The sequence below is a fragment of the Lepisosteus platostomus genome, chromosome 7, assembly GCF_059453375.1.
Source record: "Lepisosteus platostomus isolate fLepPlt1 chromosome 7, fLepPlt1.hap1, whole genome shotgun sequence".
Lineage (NCBI taxonomy): Eukaryota > Metazoa > Chordata > Actinopteri > Semionotiformes > Lepisosteidae > Lepisosteus > Lepisosteus platostomus.
Genome location: NC_142617.1, coordinates 43414369 through 43435893, shown reverse-complemented (window position 1 = coordinate 43435893; position 21525 = coordinate 43414369). Strand labels below are relative to the sequence as shown.

The following is a 21525-nucleotide window of genomic DNA, read 5'->3' as shown; positions in this document are numbered from 1 at the left end:
GCTCTTCACTTGGGCGTGGTTGCAAGTGCCTTGCTCAACATGTGTTATGAAAAGGTATTGAGGACATGACTCCACCCTTCCCCTTCCATCACCACAACAGGAGCACATTGCCAAGCAGTTTGGCGTGATGCAGTCCCAGATTGGCTATGACATTCTGGCTGAGGACACCATCACCGCACTGCTGCACAACAACCGCAAGCTGCTGGAGAAGCACATCACCAAGACTGAGGTGGAGACCTTCGTCAGTCTGGTGCGCAAGAACCGGGAGCCAAGGTAGGAAGAACTGATAGGAAGGGCATCAGACTGCTGTGGAATTGTTTTCCAGAGTGCTCATGGAATATCCTTCCTTTTTGGCCAGGTTCCTGGACTACTTGTCAGACCTGTGTGTATCCAATCATGTGGCCATCCCTGTCACTCAGGAGCTGATCTGCAAGTGTGTGTTGGACCCCAAGAACCAGGACATCCTCATCAAGACAGAGTGAGTGAGGCTTTACCCCATGTCTTCCCTCCTCAGGGCTCGTGTACTGCAGGAGCTCTGTGTCCAGGAGTGCAGTATGTGTACGTGGTACATATATTCCATCCCATTTTGGGATGGAATCCCAATCTAAATTATTTTGGGAATATGTTTCCTTTTGTGAAGAGATTCACTGTTTAATTGTCACAGGAGCTCCAAACATATTCACATCTTGAGCGACAGTGAGATGTGGAGTTTCTCATGAAACAGTGATTGCAGACATGTCATGCCAATGTACGCATGTGTGTGCAGGCGCCGCGTGCCCAAGGAGATGCCTCAGACCACAGAGTACAGTATATCCCTGGAGGAGTATGGTGATGAGGACGAGGTATGGCTGGTGTGGACAGATAAGAACAACGAGAAGCAAGAGAAGAGCATCAGGCAACTTGCGCAGGAGGCCCGGCAGGGGAATGCACATGATGAGAATGTGCTCACTTACTACAGGTATTCCTAGCACAGATGCGTGTGCATAATAATGTACAGAGAAGTTTGTTCTACCACTTATGTAGCTCAGGCTCATTGAATCACTAACCTACACAGAAAGCTACCCTGCTGCTTACCTGGAACAGGTACACCTGCCTCAGTCATCACATGGCACAGCTGGGCTACTCTCTTGGCAACTGTACTTTGACTAACATTCTGCTGCAGATGCATCTGTCCCATCACTCCTCAGCTCTTCTAGGTGCACTCTGGTCCCTCTACAACAAAGAGCAAAGCTTGTTAAGAGCAGACCTTGTTTTCAGCAGCCTGTAATTTGGATTTTACACAAGGACAGATGGCTGTCAATACTAAAAAGCCATTAGTTGCAATGGTTAAAAAACACCTGGGCATGCTTTGAGTTTAATGTCCATATGAGTGGCTGACACACCCAGTATTCCCGATGTCTCAGGTACCAGCTCAAGCTGTTTGCGCGGATGTGCCTGGACCGGCAGTACCTTGCTATCGATGAGATCTCCAAGCAGCTGGATGTAGAGCTGATCTTCCTGTGCATGATGGATGAGGCACTGCCCTACGATCTGCGTGCCTCCTTCTGTCGCCTTATGCTGCACACCCATGTGGACCGCGACCCCCAGGAGCTGGTCACACCCGTCAAGTTTGCACGCCTGTGGACTGAAATCCCCACTTCCATCACCATCAAAGAGTGAGGAACCTAAGGCGGTACTTTCAGTTTACCTCTCTTTTATTTTCAGCCATTTTAAGACCAGTGTGGTTTTCCAAGAGCTACATTATGATTGTTACCCCAGGGGCATGTACAACCCAGCATAGTGCAGTATTAACCAGAACTGTATAATCCCACTGACCACAATGTACATTGCATCTTAGTACAGGACTGCAATAAATTCTAACCCAGTGTTGAAACACTTCTCTCCATAAATATTAATCCATTGCTGGAATGCTCTTGTCTTCTGCTTCCCAGCTATGATTCCAACATGGATGACTCTCGGGACAACAAGAAGAACAAGTTCGCCAACACCATGGCTTTTATGGAGGAGTACCTGAACAATGTGCTGAATGATGACCTGCCTTTTTCCAATGATGAGAAGAACAAGCTCACCTATGAGGTGGGTGTACCGCCCCACCACCTCCAGGACAAAGACACAGGCAGTCATTCCCCTTCTCTGTACCTGTCTGTGCTTTAAACTTCGCCAGGCATATCCCCTATACACAGCCATATTCACATGATCCACATGATCCACTCTTTAGAGAGCCAGGCTCTTTGAGGATTTCTTTGAGGAAATCCTGACTTTTTAAGAGCCACATCTGCAAAGGTAACTACGATAAGTTTGTCTGCTGTTACTTTTTAGGTTTGTGTTAGAACTCATCATTAGATGATAAAATCAGTTTAACACTGACCACTTTCAAGCAATGACAGCAGCCAGTAGGTGGCTGTCGTGTTTTCATTAAAAGATCTGTGCTCATCTCTCTAGGTTGTGAGCCTAGCCCGGCACCTCATCTACTTTGGCTTCTACAGCTTCTTTGAGCTGCTGCGACTGACACGCACCCTGCTGGGCATTATCGACTGCATCCCCAATCCTGCCCTCATGCACAACATGTTCCAGGATGATGTTGCTGGTGAGCAGAGCCTCCAGGGCTGGAGATGTGGGGTGGGTCAGGGAGATAAGGATGGAATTAAGGACTGGCAGTAGTGCAGAGTGAAAATGGAGAGGAGGGCAGTTCAAAGCGATCACAGGAGGAATAGTGGAGTCAGAAGGCTGAGCAGGAAAGACGCAGATGGAGATGAGTCAGAGAAAACTATGGACTTGGAAAGAAAGAATAAGAGGATCAGGGAGGATGGAGAGTAGATAACAGAGGGACAAAGAGAGTGTCTTCAACATTCTCACCTGCTTTACAGGGAAGAACCTGAAGCGCTCTATCCATGGAGTGGGTCACATGATGACCACTATGGTCCTGAGCAGGAAGCAGTCCATCTTCGGCGGTCCAGGACGTTCCAGCGTCAGTGTTGACCCTCAGGCCCGCAGCAAGGACAGCATCGACAAGCAGGATGTGACTGTCATGGACACCAAGCTGAAGATTCTGGAGATCATGCAGGTTTGCCTTCAGCAAGTGCACAGTGGAGACCTGTTGAAAAAGTGCAAAATGAACAACTGAATTAAACCAGGGAATCTTGTTTAGAATGGGAAAGCACTATGTTTACTGGGGAAAATGCAGTGCGTTTTCAGTCTTCAAGGCCTGCAAGCCTTCTGGGTCTCACCACCTCTCAGTTAGTTAAGTGATTGTTCGTTAAATTGAGCCAATTTAATCCTTTCCTTAGGGATAAAGCAGGCTATGATAAGCATAGTCCTGTGAGTGCTGAGAAATGCATTCTGTCATCGCAGGAGGCACTTTGCTCCTCCATGTCTTTCCATGACTCTGCCAGGGATGAACAATGCTGTGAAAGATGGATTGGAACATCCACTAGGGATGATCCGGCTGGGGAACTACGTTACATAAGGAATTTTCTTAACTCGCAGCGGTTACTGACATTGATGTTTCAGAACTGTGAGTCTTTCTCTATTCTGACCTTATTCTTCTTTCTTCTCACCCTCCCCAGTTCATTCTCAATGTGCGTCTGGACTATCGTATCTCTTTCCTGCTCTCCGTCTTCAAGAAGGAGTTTGTGGAGGTGTACCCCATGGAAGATGCAGACGCCACTGCTGCCATTGAGCATACAGGTGACCCTCTGATATGTGTCCTGCAGGAAACTAAGCATTAATTCTCCTTTTCCTTCTACTTCATAATCTGTATCTTTATATTTTCTGCACCAGCTACCATTAACCTGCAGCGCATTGGAGAGCAAGCAGAAGCCATGTTCGGAGTTGGGTAAGTCATATTTTTGATGTTTGTTCCTTGATGCCCATTCTTTCTATCAGCGGTCTGTTCCTGTAGTTCTTTAGGATGTGAATCACTGGCTAATTGTAACAATTTTAGCCAGAAACTGACACTGTTATGTAATTGAAGATGAAACCCAAAAGACTTGCAGACCAGTGTTATCGGGAGAGAGACCTTGCAAGTTCTAGCTGAAGATGATGATAATATGCTGAGTTCACTTCATACGGTGTCTCACAGAAATGTATTTGTGAATGTGTGCATTGTGCTGATCCAGCCTTCTCTCCAACCCAGGAAGAATAACAGCATCCTGGAAGTGGACGATGAGGGGGGTCGCATGTTCCTGCGGGTTTTGATCCACCTCACCATGCATGACTACCCCCCACTCATATCGGGCGCATTGCAGCTGCTCTTCAAACACTTTAGCCAGAGACAGGAGGTCTTGCACACCTTCAAACAGGTAACTGGCCTTCTGACCATATTCAGTGCAGATAGCTCACCTTCTGACAGGTAACCACATTCAAGATGGGTAGTGTATCTGACCTTCTGACAGGTGACCACATTCAGGGCAGGTAGCTCACCTTCTGACTGGTAAGCTATCACTTTCAGGCAGGCAGTATTCAACTTTTGAATGTTTAACACATGTTCAGAATATCAAATGTTAGTTTAAAGACCAGTGTAACTGTGTGTGAATTGTAGTAGTTTAAGCTTCCCTCCGTCTCTTTCTCCATTTCCCTCTCCTCTCTCCTACTCGCTTCTTTCCCTTCCTCTCTCTCTCCATTTCCTGTCTCTCTCTTAGGTCCAGCTGCTGATCTCGGCGCAGGACGTCGACAACTACAAGCTTATCAAGAGCGACCTGGACCGGCTGCGCACCATGGTGGAGAAGTCAGAGCTGTGGGTGGACAAGAAAAGCAGCAGCGCAGGGGGAGGGGAGGGGAAGATGGACAAGAAGGAGAAAGAGGTTAGGGCTGCATAGTCACAGGGGCGGTTCGCTGGGCAGTTTGTAGGGAGTGGGAGTCACAACGGATCCTGGGCTTCCCAGGTCAATCCTCAAATTTGAAGTCATGTCTGTAGCAATTACAAGTAAAAACTGTATTAAATGCACTACCTGAGAGCCATAGTTCAGCGTTCTTCTTGAAGAGCCTGGTTTTAGGAGAGCAGATCACATATTTTCAATAACAAATTCCATTTTTATTTCTGTCCTAATGAAATAAAGCTTACTGCACTGAGGTGTGGTTAGTTTTATCGGAGACCCCTAGGGTTGTGTCAGTGCAAGCTGGGAAACCAATGTCCCTTCCCTTTCCTAGGCTGTTCCTGAAGCCCCCGAGCCGAAGAAGGAGAAGTCGGAGAAGAGCAACGAGAACTATCAGATCGTCAAGGAGGTTGTTGTGCTGCCTTGGCATACTCTGGGGATGGTCTAGAAGCAAATGAGTTTGTACAGGGCAGGGTGGTTATATAAGAAGGGCTGAGTAATAACTTATGTTGACCTGTGTGTTCAGATATGTTTGTTTTTTCTGCTTGATAAGCACCCCTTGAGCTTCCATATACATTAACCAGTTCCTGATCCCACCTTTGACTCACCTGTAATTTCTCTCGGACTCCTCCTGAACTTTCATGACATCCCCTGACCTCTGTCTGAGACCTCTCTGTGACCCCTGTTCCCCGGCAGATCCTGGAGCGGCTCAATAAGATGTGCAGCTCTGGGGTGTGGAAGAAGCAGCAGCGTCTCTTGAAGAACATGGGCGCCCACAAGGTGATGCTGGATCTGCTGCAGGTCTCCTATGACAAGGTGAGTGAGTGTTGGGCACTGTGCTGGGCTGTGACCCCAAGGGGACTTCACACGCAGGGTCAGATCCATCCCAGTTAACCGGGAAACCACACTGTCATCGTCCAGGCTCCTCTAGCACCCAGTACTCCCTCTGGTGCTCTGCGATTGTGTTCGGTCCGACCTCAGCCTGCCGCAGACATGGTGTTAGAAGTTGCCCTCATATTAGCATTAAAACTGATAATAATAAGCAGTGGCAAACATTGGCATTTCTTAAATGGCATTGCCTATAACTAGACATTAGATGCTGACAAATCAAATCTGTGATGTGAGTGACCAAGTATTGTAGCATTTGCTAAAATGCTGTGTCTTGGCTGTTTGAGTCTATTCAGCATGGATTATGAATGTTGTGATGGTCTTTTTTGCCTCTTCCCCTTCTCAGAGCGATATGAAAATGCAAGAAATCATAAAGTACACTCACCAGTTCCTCCAGAAGTTCTGCATGGGCAATCCTGAGAACCAGGCCCTGCTTCACAAAAACCTCAGCCTCTTCCTCAACCCAGGGGTAAGTGATGGATCTACAGCCTATTTTTCAACCATCCCTAAGACTTGCAGGCCTCTGATGTCTTAGCTGCTCTTTTGCGATATTCTGTCACTTAGAGTATAAGAGGATGTTAAGCCATCAATTCAAACTGAATAGTTTATACTACCCATATGTGCTCTGAAATTGGTACCCCAATGCTTTGTAAGGTCATGGAGTTGTTTTTCGTATTCTCTCACATCTGTCACTCTGTCCTTATTTCCCTTCTGTACACCAGCTCCTGGAAGCAGAAACAGTGCAGTACATCTTCGCTAACAACTACCAGCTGTGCTCCGAGATCAGTGAGACGGTCCTGCAGCACTTCATCCACTGCCTGGCCACGCATGGCCGCCATGTGCAGTATCTCAACTTCCTGCACACCATCATCAAGGCCGAGGGAAAATACGTCAAGAAGTGCCAGGACATGATCATGACCGAGGTAAGAGAGCTCCACTCTGGAGCCTCTTTGTTAATTTTGTGCTGAGCATGGCATTGCAATAGGTTTATTATGCTGAAGCCAAGGCAGCTGTCCAGTGTCCAATCCCCCCCCCCACCCTCTCTTTCCTCTCTCCTTGAACATGCAGCTGACAAACGCAGGGGAAGACGTGGTTGTGTTCTACAACGACAAGACGTCCTTTGCCATAATGCTGGAGCTGATGGCGGAGTCGCGGGAGGGCGTCCAGGAGAACAGCCCGCTGCGCTACCACATCTCTCTGGTGGAGCTGCTGGCCGCCTGCGCCGAGGGCAAGAATGTCTACACCGAGATCAAGTGCACTTCGCTGCTGCCCCTGGAGGACGTGGTGCGCGTCGTCACCCATGAGGACTGCATCACTGAGGTATCACAACGGGACAGCTGGCACTTTGGGTCAAGAGTCCCTCAAAAGTGTAAAGTTGTCCACAGTGCTTCTCTCACTCTACAAAGGGGTTTGACATAGAGGGACTTGGCAGAGGTCAGAAGAACCGGATAAACTAAGTTTTTTTTTTTGATCAAACAATGACCAGCAGTTCCTTAGGGTGTGCTGTAGCTGATTAAACATCCTGAATGGAAGAAGGGTGATATCTAGGTGTGGAGTCTGTTACTTTTCAGTATACGTTGCTATCGCCCTCTGCAGGTGAAGATTGCCTACGTCAACTTTGTGAACCACTGCTATGTGGACACGGAGGTGGAGATGAAGGAGATCTACACTAGCAATCACATCTGGAAGATGTTTGAAAACTTCACTGTGGACATGGCCAGGGTATGGACCATAAATTCTGTAATACCTTTGCTGAAGCTGGGATACTTGACCGGACCACACTCTCATATACCGGGTATATTTAACAGGGAACAGTGTTATGTTAACAAAAAAAATGTTTAAATTTTCACCCAGTTTCTCTCTCTGCACCCCTTCGCCTCCCTCTCCAGGTGTGTAATAAGAGAGAGAAGCGGTTCCAAGACCCCACTCTGGAGCGCTATGTTATCACAGTTGTCCTAGACACCATCAATGCTTTCTTCAGCTCACCCTTCTCTGAGAACAGCACTGCGCTGCAAGTGAGTACCAGAATGGCACTACCTGCCCTTGTTCCCTTCCATGCTGACATCACCACTTCTGCTGCATTTGTACCTTTTATGTCTTGCAATTATCTGAAAATAGGAAGAATTGTGTACTTTTCGAAGAGGCTTTGATTTTCATCACCCCCATAGAGGACTCATGCCTTTGGTCTCCGGCACCAGAGGCACTTGCTGTACTTCTGCTACAAAGGACATCTGAAGTGTGTGTTGTCACTGTCTGTGCACAATGATCCTGCCAGGGTCAGAAGAACGTAAGAAAGGTTACAGATGATAGGAGGCCATTCGATCCACCTGGTACAGTTGTTTGTTAGTTGCTTATCCAAGGATCTCTTCCAGTGTTGAAGGAAGCCAAGGCATAGATCTTCAACCTGACATTGTTCTTTCAGTCTAAAAGTATAGGACATTTCAGTCACAGAACATATCTGGATCTTGTCTTGAGTGTTTGCAAAGACGAGATCCGTTGGGCCGTCAGCTGCAATGGCCCTTTGCCAGGACCAGTGCTGTGCAGTGATGGTGATGGGGCCCCATGTTTCCTCTCCCCCCCGCAGACCCATCAGACCATTGTGATCCAGCTCCTGCAGTCCACAGTGCGGCTCCTGGATTGCCCCTGGCTGCAGCAGCAGCACCGCGCACTGGTGGAGGCCTGTATCCGCACCCTCGCCATGACCGGTGAGACTGGGGAAGGGAGTTGTGCAGCTGCATGGCAGTGAGGAGGGGATAGGGGGTGACAGAATAAGCATGTGCATGTGGATGTGTTAAGGGGGGTCAGCCAGGGGCATGACTTGGGACAGAGCCGTGAATGGAGTGCTGGAAATATCTTGGGTTTATGGGTCTGAGAATGGCACAGTGATGTACAGCGGGAGTATGATAGTTCTATTCATGTGTGTCTTGTGCAGCAAAGGGGCGCTCCATTGTATTGCCAGTGGAACTAGATACCCAGATTAGCACCATGCTGAGCAGCAGTGTGCTGGGCTCTCTCTCTCGCAACAACCCCAACTACAAAAGCCTGACCCGGTCCAACCGGCCTCCCGCCCCCAACAACCCCTGGGACTACAAGAACATCATCGAGAAGCTGCAGGTCAGAGCTCTCGCCATCTTACACAGTACCCCCTTTCCATCGACAGCCACGATGAGCAGTCATACAGTATGCAGTGCAGTAAGCCATTCTCTCTCTCCCAGGACATTATCAACACCCTGGAGGAGAGGCTGAAGCCCCTGGTAGAGGCAGAGCTCTCTGTGCTGGTGGATGTCCTGCACCATCCAGAGCTGCTGTTTATAGAGGGCACTGAAGCCCGATCACGCTGCGAGACTGGTGGCTTCATTTCCAAGTTAGTTTGGCACAAGCTGTTCTATGTGTGGTGCTTCTGCATTGGACTGTACTGTAGTAGTTGTATGTGGGCTCCAAGTACTAGACAACACACTATGTTGTTTGCTTTGACTCTGTGTGTTAAATTGTGTGCAGTGGTCTTTGTGGATTAAGCAGTGCTTTGTGCAAGAAGCACTGCAATGTGTTGTATGCTGTCAGCTCTGTATTAAGAGGTGCTCTGCATGAAGCCGTGCACTTTGCTGTGGGCTCTGTGCATTAAGTGGTGTTCTGTGCCATCTCGTCCATAGGCTGATCCAACACACCAAAACACTGATGACCTCGGAGGAGAAGTTGTGCATCAAGGTGCTGCGCACTCTGCAGGAAATGCTCATCAGAAAGTATGATTTTGACGAGAAGGTGAGAGCATCTGGGTCAGAACGGGCTGCTGGAGTTCTGGAGGTTAAGTGGACATTGCTGTTTACTCTGGAGGATTGGAGTGTTGGTTAACAAGACTCCAGGTAGAATTACACGCAGTCTTTCTCTATATTACATTGAAGAGCCATGACGCATTGCTGTTTGTCACTACAATACAGCAGCTGCAGAATATTTGCAGGAATGTATAAGCCCCATTTCCCAAAAGATATTGAGCATATTTACAGTATGGGGTACAGTGCTGTTATGTTCCTGTCCAAAAGAAGGGTGCTGGTGTAACCATGCCGAGACAGTGTGCATGGCCTCACTTCGGTCTCTCTTTTAGAGCATCTCTCTGAGGAAGGTGCTGCTGCAGAACTACCTCTACAACAAGAAGAGTGGTGGAAGGGGAGAACTGCCGGAGCTGACCTTGGGGGGTAAGAACAGCTCCAGAGGAGACAGGTGTCTGTATCAGCAGTGTTTAAACCATTATTTTTCTACTTATTTTACAACAAATGTTGAACTTTAGAACATTTGCAGCCCAGAGGAGACTTCCATATGGTTCATCCAACCCTTTTCTTGAAAAATCCTAGAATTTGCTAAGATAATCCATAGTAATACAGTACATTGATGCTGTTGTGTAAGGTGTGCTGAGGTCTGGAGCCACAGTTGGGAGTGCTTTCTGCAGTTTCAGCTTTGGTTATTTCTGGCATCCCTCCCTATAGCAACAGCTGTTCTCCTGTGCTGTTTCCGGAATTTTCCCTGTCGCTTGTTGGTTTTATTTGATGGTAGCTTTCTGGATTTTGTTCAGCACTATTGATAAGCCTCTTAGAGCACCCCAGGAATTAAACTTAATGGCCCCGCCACTGTGAGGTAGCAATGCTAACAACTGTGCCACCAAGCTGTAACTTATTTTTAGCCTTGGAAATAGTAATTTGAGAGAGTAAAAGTTATGCTTTTTGATGAAGATGAGACCATAGCCTAGTCTGTGTGCTTCAGGTCTAGAGATGGACAGGGACTGGGCCACAGTAGCGGCAGTGCAGTGTCGGCTGGACAGGGAGGGTGGGACCAAGCTCGTCACTGACCTCATCATGAGCAGCAAGAACGACAAGATCTTCTTTGAGAGCATCCAGCTGGCCATCTCACTGCTGGAGGGGGGCAACACCGAGATCCAGGTGGGAGAGACATACAGACATAAGTGTCAGCTCACATAATAAAACATTTTGTTACTGCACTGGTTACTGATTATTTTGTCAGAAGAGTGACGGTATTAACAGTATTGCCCTGTCTTCTGTTGAAGAACTCATTCTACAAGTTGATGATGGGGGACAACAAGTCAGAGAAGTTCTTCAAAGTTCTTCATGACCGCATGAGGAGCGCGCAGCAAGACATCAAAGCTACCGTGTCAGTCAATGTGGGCGAGATGAGCAATAAGGCCAGAGACTCCAAGGAGATAGACAGCAGTGAGTCTTAGGCTCTCTCCCTCTTTTCCTCTTTCTTCCTCTCTGTCCCGCCCCCTACATGATCACTGGACTTCACAAACAGATCCTAATTTTACACACGCTGTGACTATGATTTGTAGGTGGGCCGGCCCATTTCGCGATGGCGGACTCCACAGGGAAGCTTCATGCTGGCCGTGCAGCTGTCTCTGAGCAGCCGGAGACTGAGGCAGAGATGGGTCCTGCAGTCATGATCATGAAGCCCATCCTGCGCTTCCTACAGCTGTTGTGTGAGAATCACAACCAAGATCTGCAGGTCAGGAGCAAACCAGTCTATATGCCTGTGCACACAGATCACACACTTTCATTTACACCTGTACACACAACTATATTTACTCTTCTGATTTTTTCTACCCTCCTCTTCATTCTCCATATAAAGAGTACAAAAATAAGTCAGTGGAATTGGCTTCTGTTCTTGAGAGCTCTCTTCAGTACTAAACATTCCCAGATGTAATTCAAGATCAGATTCTTCCCTCCATGTGCTTTTTGGGTATAGACTCAGGAACTGCTATCACAACAGGAAAACCTGTCCAGCTGCCCATCTTGTTATTCTAATTCCAGTTAAATGTAACTGTTGCTCTCCATCTTGCTCAGAATTTCCTGCGCAATCAGAACAACAAGACCAACTACAACCTAGTGTGCGAGACTCTGCAGTTCCTGGACATCATGTGTGGCAGCACTACAGGCGGGCTGGGCCTGCTGGGTCTCTACATCAACGAGAATAACGTGGGGCTCATCACTCAGACACTGGAGACCCTGACTGAGTACTGCCAGGGGCCCTGTCAGGAGAACCAGGTCAGAACAGGTCATAGACCAGTAGGGCTGCATTAAACAGCCCATCTACAAAAAGTTAAAAAGCTGCTCCAGCTGTTGAAGTAATGTACCTCTTATTTTTCTTTCCATTCTCCAACCCCCCACGAGTTCTTTAGAGTCAAGAGCAACTTGTTGATTGCCATCACTTTCAAGACATCAGCTTGCTTCTGCTGCAGCAGGAAGTGTCCTCCAGGCTGTCTGTCACCTTCCACTGACCAGGCTTCTTTAGAGCACGTTTCTCTTCCTGTGTTCCAGACCTGCATCGTCACCCACGAGTCCAACGGTATTGACATCATCACTGCGCTCATCCTCAATGACATCAGCCCGCTGTGCCGCTACCGCATGGAGATGGTGCTTCAGCTGAAGGTTGGAAACTTCCCCTGCCCTCTCTCTCCTCTTTCCTGTTTTTCCCTCTTTCCCCTATGCCTTAATGTTACCGAAAGTTTCAAACCTTTTCAACCATTTTTCGTAAGTCGGTAATTCATGCAGTGTGTTTTCACCGGTGTGTTTTGTTTTTAATTTTGCCTGGACACAGGACAATGCCTCCAAGCTGCTCTTGGCCCTGATGGAGAGTCGCCATGACAGCGAGAATGCCGAACGGATCCTGTTCAACCTGCGGCCCCAGGAGCTGGTAGGACAGAGTCCTCTGTGTCTCTGTGCACTGCCAGGCTCACAGTCAGGCCAGCGCAGTGGAGCTCTGCTATGCAACCTCAATTATGGACGTTTTACATGGACAGTTTGCCCAGAGTGTTCTTAGTTTGCCTTTGTCAGACATTTCCCTTTGCTGTGGTTTCTGTTGTGTCCATGCCTTCCTAGATTTTACCACACTTCTGTCATGATTTCAGTGCATTTTAACCACAGTACATGCTAGAAAACTTCTGTAAGAGCTGCAACTTTGCATTCAAAGCACCTTTTTAATCTTGAAACTTAATCTTAAACCCAGATAACCTGAATAAATTAGGTTTATTCAAGTACCCAGCAACTTGAATAAAAAATTTAGTTGGAATGAGATCGGAAGATTCTACAGATTTTTATGGACTGAGCTCCTGCAACACTTGGTGTCGGTGCAAACTGACAGGTCATTATTTTACCAGCTAAAGAGAGGGACCTCTGGGGTTGTTCTACAGAGTTCAAAACTATAATCTGTCTCTGTTGCATAATTCTTTATCTCAGTATTTTACTAAAATTGGTGAGTGCAGGGTTTCACGAAGCCTGTCTGCTGGTGACCCAAGTGTTGCCCAGTGGAGAGAATGCCAGTGTGAGGCGCTGTTTGTCTTTTCCCACACCAACACGCTGTCCAAGCTCTCCATGCCTGCCTGTGTCCCCGTGCTGCACAGGTGGAGGTGATCAAGAAGGCGTACCACCAGGAGGATGAGTGCGAGGGGGGGGAGGTGTCGCCGCGTGAAGTTGGACACAACATCTACATCTTGGCCCTGCAGGTACCGCCCACACGCATACACCCCTGGCACCCGGCGCCCCTCTGCGAGTGCTGGAGAAAGTGGCATGTTCAGTCCAGGCAGCAGGGCAGCCACAGCTAACAGCTCCGTTCCTTCTCTAGGACACTGTCTGTTGGCTTAAGAAGTGGCTGCTGTTATAGCTGATCTGCCACTACAAGCTGCCAGATTGCCTGTTATAGTGGTAAATGCACAGAGTGGGTAATAATCTGATAATTGATTAGCCTGTTGTTGAATTGGTGTTTGTGCTTGTTCTCACATGGATTTAATAAGGATTTTTGTTAAAGGACTTGCTTGGTGCTAGTGGTAGCTGGATTTGTTTGAAACATTTTTTTGGTTGGAAGCTTGCAATCAAGTCTCAAGCACTTGCTTCGATTGGTCACGGTGGAGGTGTTATGTGTGCAGATGCCTGGGACTGTCCTCAGTAAGGGTGGTAATCTGTATCCTGAAGCAGAATTTTACATAAGGTAGAAGTTGTGAAATATAAGACATACATTAAGACTATCAGTCTGACTCTAAACTCTTATCTGATTGCCACTCTTGAAAAGGAAGGATATCTACTTGCTGAGTTAGTCAAAATACCCATTTTCCCCTACAGGCCTATATCAGCCCTGTAGCTGAAAGATCCCTATCAATGCTGCAGGCCTCTTGTTAGCTGGAAGAGTGTGATCATCGCTTTGCAGAACCCACATACACACACTGTCACTGTGACAGTGAAACTCCACTCTCACTTGTGCAGGGTTGGAATATGAACAGTAACTGTAAACCTGAAATTTCATACATAAGACCTCTGACCCCTGACCTCTCTTTGCAGCTAGCCAGACACAACAAGAATCTGATACACCTGCTGAAGCCACTGAAACGCACACAGGAGGAAGATGAGGAGGGCATCTCATCCATGGTAAGAGTCTTGCACCTCTAATTACAGTAAATCTGTATCGCCTGAGCGTGTCTTCATTCAGCAGTGTTGACTGGATTCTCTCTCTTGCCGTCCCCAGCTCAACCTCAATAACAGGCAACTGTCAAAAATGCTGAAGTCCTCTGCTCCAGAAGGAGAAAAGAAGGAAGACCCCCTAGAGTACTACGAACAACACACGGCGCAGATTGAGGTACGGGGTCACCTGGATGAGAAAAAAGGAGAAACTAATGGCTTTGCTGTAATCAGGCTTCACATTTAACCTCCCAGCTTCTCCTTACCTTCCTCCCTCAACCTCAGTTGGGTATCTCTCTCCACTTCATCTCTCTCACCCTTTTCTCCTCTGTGTGTCTGCAGATTGTGCGAGAGGACCGCAGCATGGAGCAGATCGTGTTCCCAGTCCACAGCATCTGCGAGTTCCTGATGGAGGAGTCCAAGCACCGTGTCTTCACCACCACCGAGCAGGACGAGCAGGGCAGCAAAGTCAGCGACTTCTTCGAGCAGACCTCCTTCCTGCACAACGAGATGGAGTGGCAGAAGAAGCTGCGCAGTATGTAGCTTACTTCTGTCTTCCTCAGAACCCTCTCCCCTGTCCCCTTCTTCTCCGTCCTCTGCTCTGAGCCCATCATTCAAGTCAAGGTGTGTAGCGTGTTGATCTCATGTCCTTGGCATGTGCAGGCATGCCCGTGCTCTACTGGTTCTCTCGCCGGATGACGTTGTGGGGCAGCATTTCCTTCAACCTGGCCGTCTTCATCAACCTCCTCATTGCTGTCTTTTACCCCTACAGCACAGGTGAGCTAGGGTGGGAGGATGGGGTATTTTGGGTTTGGGGTCTCAGCCTAGGGGATGTTTATTTGCCAAATTATTTCTGCCACCCAGCCCCCTCTTTCTCAGTTTTAAACTCTCTCTCCTTCTCCTTCTTACTGCTTTGTCCTCTGATCCACCCATCTCCCCCTGTCCAGAGCCAGTGGAGTCCCCGATCGTGCCCATGCTGTTCTGGGTGATGGCGGGGCTGTCTGTGATGGGGTTGTTCTCCCAGAGATACGGGCTGCGGCCCCTCACTGTGGCCCTCATCCTGCGCTCCATCTACTACTTCGGCATCGGCCCCACTCTGATCCTCCTGGGCACGCTCAATGTAAGCCGGCGCTGCTGTGGGAAAGTGCAGACCAGCTCAGTTGGGAAATGCAGTGTTTAAGGGGAGAGTTTATTTGTGATCTGTCCACAAGAGGGCACCAGACAGTCACACTTTCACACAGTCACAGAGGAGGTCAGCTACCTCATATGTTTCTAATACCTGATTTGTCAGAGCAGCAAAGATTTTACTGTTTTTACTGTAACAGGTCACTGACATAGTCAAATCAAAGGGCAAAACACAGCTAACCCTGTTCCGGATTTCATGGTTGAGAAGCAAACTAATGTGTAGCAGCAGCTGTTGTCAGTTTGTGTGTATAACTGTCAGCTCAGAACTGAGTGTACAGTTCTGTGCTGAAGTTCAGAGGCCACTCTTGTTCAGCGTCTCTCTCTCCTCCAACTTGCTCTCTCCTGTTCTCCACCCTCCTTCCCTCTCTCCTTTTTTCTGCTCTCCCTCCCTCTCTCCTCTCTGCAGCTCATCAATAAGATTGTGTTTGTGGTGAGCTTTGTTGGCAACCGTGGGACTTTTATCCGTGGGTATAAGGCCATGATCATGGACATGGAGTTCCTGTACCATGTGGGCTATGTGTTGACCAGCACCCTGGGGCTGTGTGTCCACGAGCTCTTCTACAGTATCCTCGTAAGTCACACCCCTCTCCCACTCCTCCTCAAATCCGATTTCTCCCTCTTCATTCCTTAGACTAACCTACACGATGAACAGCCAGCTCCATTTTGTAGTACTGGAGGAAAGGGGGCACTATAACCTTAGACTGTCCCCAGTGTCAGAGTGTACCAGATGTGATCCAGATGTTACCCATAGCCTTGCATCCTTCCAGCTGTTCGATCTGATCTACCGAGAGGAGACTCTGTTCAACGTGATCAAGAGCGTGACACGGAACGGCCGCTCCATCCTGCTGACTGCGCTGCTCGCGCTCATCCTCGTCTACCTCTTCTCCATTGTGGGCTTCCTCTTCCTCAAGAATGACTTCATCATGGAGGTGGACCACCTGTCCCAGGCCAAGGACACAGGTATGAAGGAGAAAGGTAGGGTCAGGGAAGGATAATCTGAAAGCTCAGCGCCACTACAGAAGCCTAGTTTATTATATAATGTTAAAAGCAGCACAGTCCAATAGCACAATGAAATGAATTTGTGGTAATAATATGTTACAATATAGAGACGCACAACATTACGGAAATGGAGGAAAAACTGAGCAGGGGGAACACATACAATCATGAGAAGACGTCAGAAAACATTACAGCTGTCTTTCGGAGCGGAGTATGTCCCTGGAGACCTCTGACCTCTGACCTCTGACTGCCCTCTCTCAGACATAGCCAGTGGTTACGGAGAGGCTGCCAAGGACTTCCTGAACTCCTGCAGTGGAGATGGCGTGAGCTGCACCACCGAAGACAACACGCCGGCCGTCCCTGAGGGTGAGAGAGTGAGCAGTGAGAATTTTAACAGCACCATTTCTACTGCTGCCGCTAGCAATCATCACCATGTGTTCAAAGCTCTTGTACTGCATTGATAGGAAGCAATATCAGGAAAATAATGATGGTTCTGAATCAATTGCTTATACCTAAGAAAAACAAAATTGCTCTAATGGTAAAAGAAAGCAGAATTTTTTATGTGTATAATTTGTACGCCAAGGCAAACAGTCTGGAACTGAATGAGGGGGGTGTGTTCTTCCCTGTGCAGAGGAGGACGATGGGACGGAGCGCGCTTGTGACACCCTGCTGATGTGCATCGTGACGGTGCTGAACCATGGGCTGCGGAATGGCGGGGGGGTCGGAGATGTGCTACGCAAGCCTTCTAAGGACGTAAGAGCAGCCTCCTCCCCTCTTGATGTGCTTGCCTCTCACAAAGCAATCGCAGACATTTGTGCTTACAGATATGCCTCCCCTTATCAAGGCCCTTGTGGACTGTCCCTCTTTGGCATGCCAAACAAAGGCATGCTTTTCATTAACATGTATACTGTACTTACAGATATACCACCTGCCACTGCGGGGCTGTAGCCCAGCATCATTACACACAGAGTCAATACTGTACATACAGTATACAGTAAATCACTGCAGTGCACCTTTCACATGTTTCTACTCTATACTGCTCACAAATGGTTACCGAGCCAGTTTACTCCTGCTGTGCTATGCGTGGTGTGAAATGTTCAGATTAGTTTCATAACACACACGTTTTTCAGGTCTGCACTCATTAGCTGTTAAAAGCTCCTTATTTGGTAAGACTCATGCACACCCCTAATCCTTCATTGTGTAAACACAGCGAGCTTGCCTGCCTTGGGGAGGGGGAAATGGTGATGGAACTGGGGAAAGAGTCAATATCCTTCTCTCACAGTGGAAATGCTGCTAACTCATCCCAATCTGACAGTCTCGTCTGTGTTTGTGTCTCCTACACAGGAGGCTCTATTTCCAGCACGTGTGGTCTATGATCTGCTCTTCTACTTTATTGTTATCATCATCGTCCTCAACCTCATCTTTGGGGTTATCATCGACACCTTTGCCGATCTGCGCAGCGAGAAACAGAAGAAAGAGGAGATTCTGAAGACCACCTGCTTCATTTGTGGTGTGTTAAAGGGAGAGGGAGGGATAGGGGTGCAGGGAGTGAGAGGGAGGCCAGCACTCTACCTGTGCAGAGAAGGGGTACACCGAAGAGGAGGTGCTCATGGCTGAGCAATTTGACAGTGTCAAGGGCTCCCTAGTTTCAAGCACTAACTCCAGGCTCCCTTTGGTTTCTCCAGGTCTAGAGAGGGACAAGTTTGACAATAAGACTGTCTCGTTCGAGGAGCATATCAAGATAGAACACAACATATGGAACTACCTCTACTTCATCGTACTGGTGCGAGAGAAGAACAAGACAGACTACACAGGTCCTGAGAGCTACGTAGCCATGATGATCAAGGTACAACCAGAACTACTTCACTATCTACGCTTGTTATTGTAGTGGCAGGAAATTGTCTTCCTGGACCAATATCTACCTCTTTTTTGTTTTTTTCAGATAATTTAAATAATGCGGTTGAGCAAGGCTTACTTTTATAATGGAAAACCCCTTTGGCTTTGGTTAGAAAGGCAGATCAAAGCACAATATCTATGGAGTGTTCATGTAGCAAAATTGTGTCACTTCATGTAGGGATTGAGCCACCTGACTCTTTGGCAACTATAAGATTCTTGCGATTTTCCCTTAGTAGGAGTGGGTTCTGTGTGTGCATGGGTGGGTTCTAAGAATGCAGCCGTGTATCTCTGAGTGATGGGGATCTTCTTTTTTCGCAACCTGCAGAACAAGAACCTGGACTGGTTCCCACGGATGCAGGCCATGTCACTCGTGGTCACCGACACAGACGGGGAGCAGAACGAGATGAGGAACTTGCAGGACAAGCTGAACTCCACCATGAAGCTGGTCACTCACCTGACCACACAGCTGACTGAACTGAAAGAACAGGTGACTAATCTCGTCTGAATACACAGTTGCCTTGAGATGTATGTACAGGTAACTGCACTCTGACCTCGCCACACAGATGATTAATGAACAGGTAATAAATGCACCTGAGGCCACAGATCATCCGAGGTGAAAGAACACGTAAAAGTCTCACCACAGATGCATCGACAAAGTGTGATCTTCACACCAGGTCCAGTTAATTTAAACACCTAAATGAAAAAAGACCTGGTAATTTTGAATTAAGCCCAGTAAAGTCGATAAAAATGCAGTAAGTCATTAAGAGCCTAGATGGAATGACACTCAGGGACCCTGGTATCTTTCAGGGGCTAGGGAAGAGGCTCATTGCAGACTGTGTGTCCTGCTCAGCCCTAATGCTTTCTAGGATCTTGTGAGTGTCCTCTCTTTGTGCCCTAGATGACAGAGCAGAGGAAACGGCGCCAGCGCATGGGCTTCGTGGACGTGCAGGGCTCCTCATCTGCCACGCCCACTGGAGCAGGAGCAGGAGGCAACCACCAGATCGTCAAGACGTAGCTCCACTTCATCCTCAGTCCCATGCCCTGTAAGGCAGGCCCCCTCAGCTGTGACAACATGGTTCCTTCCAGAGCTCACATGTACAGTCACCTGGTCTCAGGGCCAGACCACTCCACCAAGACAGAGGCTTTATCAGTGCTGGGTCAGCTCATCTTCTTGATGAAAACTTTACCAGCACTGTGCTCCGGAAACCTCTGAACCTCCTGCATCAGCCTCCCTTCTTTAATCTGTTTGTTGTGTTGTTGGTTATGTTTGTTTGTAATGGTGCATTTCATGACTGTGAAGAACATGTCTCTCTTACAGTGGTCACGTACTATGGTCACGTACTTGATGTCCTTGTACACTTCTGTACTTTATTATTGTTGTTGTCCTTATTGTCCTTTGTGTTTCTCTTTTTTCCTTTCAAGTTTTTCGTGATCATGCTTTGTAGCTGGTGTTTTCCAGGAGGGGATGGAGGCTGATGTGACCTCCACTGTCTCACTGTGTCAGTGTGACAGAGAGTGCCATTCCACTACATTACAATTCAACTTACTGAGTTACCACATACTATCTCTACAGTTTTTCTGAGGGAGAACTGGATGGAGGGGGAGGGGTGAGAGGGGCTGTGTGAAGTTCGGTATCCCCAGCAGAGCCTGGAATAAAGATTCAGCAGCCCTGACACCACCTTGGCAAACATTTTCACAATAACACTCATAGTCTCAGGACCAGGGGAGATACTGCTGTGCGGTCCTTTCGGAAACACTCTATTGTGAAACGGTTCTGAGCCAGCTTATGCAACAAAATGACAGGAGAACTGATTGAGCGACACAGTTGTTCATATAGTCCTGGGAAACCGGCAGGTCGCTTGTGTGATCGTGTACATTTCTACACAGAATTGTCAACATGCAACAAAATATGCAACATGCCTGCTACTCAAAGTTGCTTATTCACCCTTTTAGTAGGTATATTGTTAAACTATATTTAACATTTAGTTTTCAAATCCTCATCACATATTCTTGTGGATTGAGCCATGTAAAATACAGAAAGTTAATACTGTGTTCTACAGATACAGTATGTGTGTGTACGCCTGTCTGTACTGCATGCAGGAGCCAGATCTGGACCACAGCTGTAGTGCAAATATAGAGAGCTGGAGAGCATTTATTTAAACTGTTGAAGTATGGTGCGCTGTACAGCAAGTCCAGCTCACCCTTTCTGTATATTTGTTTTAGAAATGTTTTTTAAATGAGTGACAAACCTGCAGCACTCCGAGAATAATTCTGTAGTTATTATTAAAATGGAAGCATCATTATCAAAACTGATTTCCGCTGGTGGTGTTGCTGTGTTTTTCAAGACTTGAGAAAGGGTTGTCTCTGCCTTGACCATGGGAACACTCTGAGCTCTGAGACTCACCTGCAGGAGTGCTTAGTGCCTTCTAGTTAGTGTTCCACAGCTGCTTCAGCTATTGAACTGCACATCTGCAAATTGTACACCTGGCACCCAGGTGTTTCATATGCAACTGTATCTTTAGTAAAGTGAATCTTTTTAGCATTCAACTGTAAAAGACATTTAAAAAATTCCCGTATCTATTCGTATAAGAAAATAATCAATTTAATTTGATTAATTGGTTGGAACACAATGCAAAAGGCACTCTGCCCTCCCAGAAGAGCCCAGGGGTAATGGCTTGTTCTAGAATCTGCTGTGTACATGTAGTTCTAGCACGTGAGATAAATGACTGAATAAAGCTGTTACCCTGGTTTATATATACCTGTCTGTTGATCTTTTTTTCATTATGTTTATATTATATACATTATATAAGATTCTCATGGTGAGAAGCATTCAAAGAACCAATGTCCAGAAGGGTTTTTGACAAAGATGACTCAATTCGATTTACTTTACCACTGAAAGAAAAAAAGTGGGTTTTAGGTTTTCAGAATAGAGACTAGGAAGCGTATCTTTACATAAAGAGTTGTGAGGTTGTGGTGCTTGTAAGACATTACTGTACTGTTAAGGCCAACAGCTCTCAAGGATGTTTCATCCTGGATGTTGTAGCAGACAGCAAAGGCAACAAGAGAGGAGAGATGAATGGCCTCTTTTTCGTGTTCCTTTCTATGTTTAATCAAGTTGGCCGTTTTTTTACATTGTTACAGTGCAATGCCTTCTTTAGCACAAACTTTGATATTTCTTATCATGCATATAGGAATATTTTCTGTTCACCCCCACTGACACTGAAGCAGCACCGTCTTGCAGATTAGGGACCTGGCAGCTTGTTTGTCTCCGTTTCTCCTTCTAGATGAGGTGCTGC

The 21525-nt window shown here is 47.4% G+C and overlaps 1 protein-coding gene across 3 annotated transcripts in view; it reads left to right on the top strand.

Annotated features, from left to right (window-relative positions):
- The window catches only part of itpr3 (inositol 1,4,5-trisphosphate receptor, type 3), a 39501-nt gene extending 18514 nt beyond the window's left edge, over positions 1-20987 (top strand). For all 3 annotated transcript variants that reach the window (XM_088640571.1, XM_088640570.1, XM_088640572.1), the window contains 43 exons: positions 101-273; positions 359-478; positions 767-958; positions 1404-1655; positions 1932-2076; positions 2443-2587; positions 2868-3064; positions 3567-3687; positions 3781-3835; positions 4136-4301; positions 4641-4802; positions 5149-5223; positions 5511-5630; positions 6049-6171; positions 6425-6625; positions 6771-7022; positions 7299-7424; positions 7592-7717; positions 8287-8407; positions 8635-8816; positions 8918-9066; positions 9353-9461; positions 9802-9892; positions 10455-10630; positions 10756-10918; positions 11038-11210; positions 11549-11749; positions 12023-12133; positions 12303-12398; positions 13105-13206; positions 14036-14122; positions 14220-14330; positions 14495-14687; positions 14816-14929; positions 15100-15272; positions 15744-15908; positions 16105-16297; positions 16595-16699; positions 16965-17086; positions 17678-17843; positions 18019-18179; positions 18555-18716; positions 19128-20987. In XM_088640571.1, the coding sequence (XP_088496697.1) occupies positions 101-273; positions 359-478; positions 767-958; positions 1404-1655; positions 1932-2076; positions 2443-2587; positions 2868-3064; positions 3567-3687; positions 3781-3835; positions 4136-4301; positions 4641-4802; positions 5149-5223; positions 5511-5630; positions 6049-6171; positions 6425-6625; positions 6771-7022; positions 7299-7424; positions 7592-7717; positions 8287-8407; positions 8635-8816; positions 8918-9066; positions 9353-9461; positions 9802-9892; positions 10455-10630; positions 10756-10918; positions 11038-11210; positions 11549-11749; positions 12023-12133; positions 12303-12398; positions 13105-13206; positions 14036-14122; positions 14220-14330; positions 14495-14687; positions 14816-14929; positions 15100-15272; positions 15744-15908; positions 16105-16297; positions 16595-16699; positions 16965-17086; positions 17678-17843; positions 18019-18179; positions 18555-18716; positions 19128-19244 (6294 nt within the window). In that variant the 3' untranslated portion in view covers positions 19245-20987. The remainder of the gene's footprint in view (positions 1-100; positions 274-358; positions 479-766; positions 959-1403; positions 1656-1931; positions 2077-2442; positions 2588-2867; positions 3065-3566; positions 3688-3780; positions 3836-4135; positions 4302-4640; positions 4803-5148; positions 5224-5510; positions 5631-6048; positions 6172-6424; positions 6626-6770; positions 7023-7298; positions 7425-7591; positions 7718-8286; positions 8408-8634; positions 8817-8917; positions 9067-9352; positions 9462-9801; positions 9893-10454; positions 10631-10755; positions 10919-11037; positions 11211-11548; positions 11750-12022; positions 12134-12302; positions 12399-13104; positions 13207-14035; positions 14123-14219; positions 14331-14494; positions 14688-14815; positions 14930-15099; positions 15273-15743; positions 15909-16104; positions 16298-16594; positions 16700-16964; positions 17087-17677; positions 17844-18018; positions 18180-18554; positions 18717-19127) is intronic.
- The last annotated feature ends 538 nt before the right edge of the window (positions 20988-21525 follow it).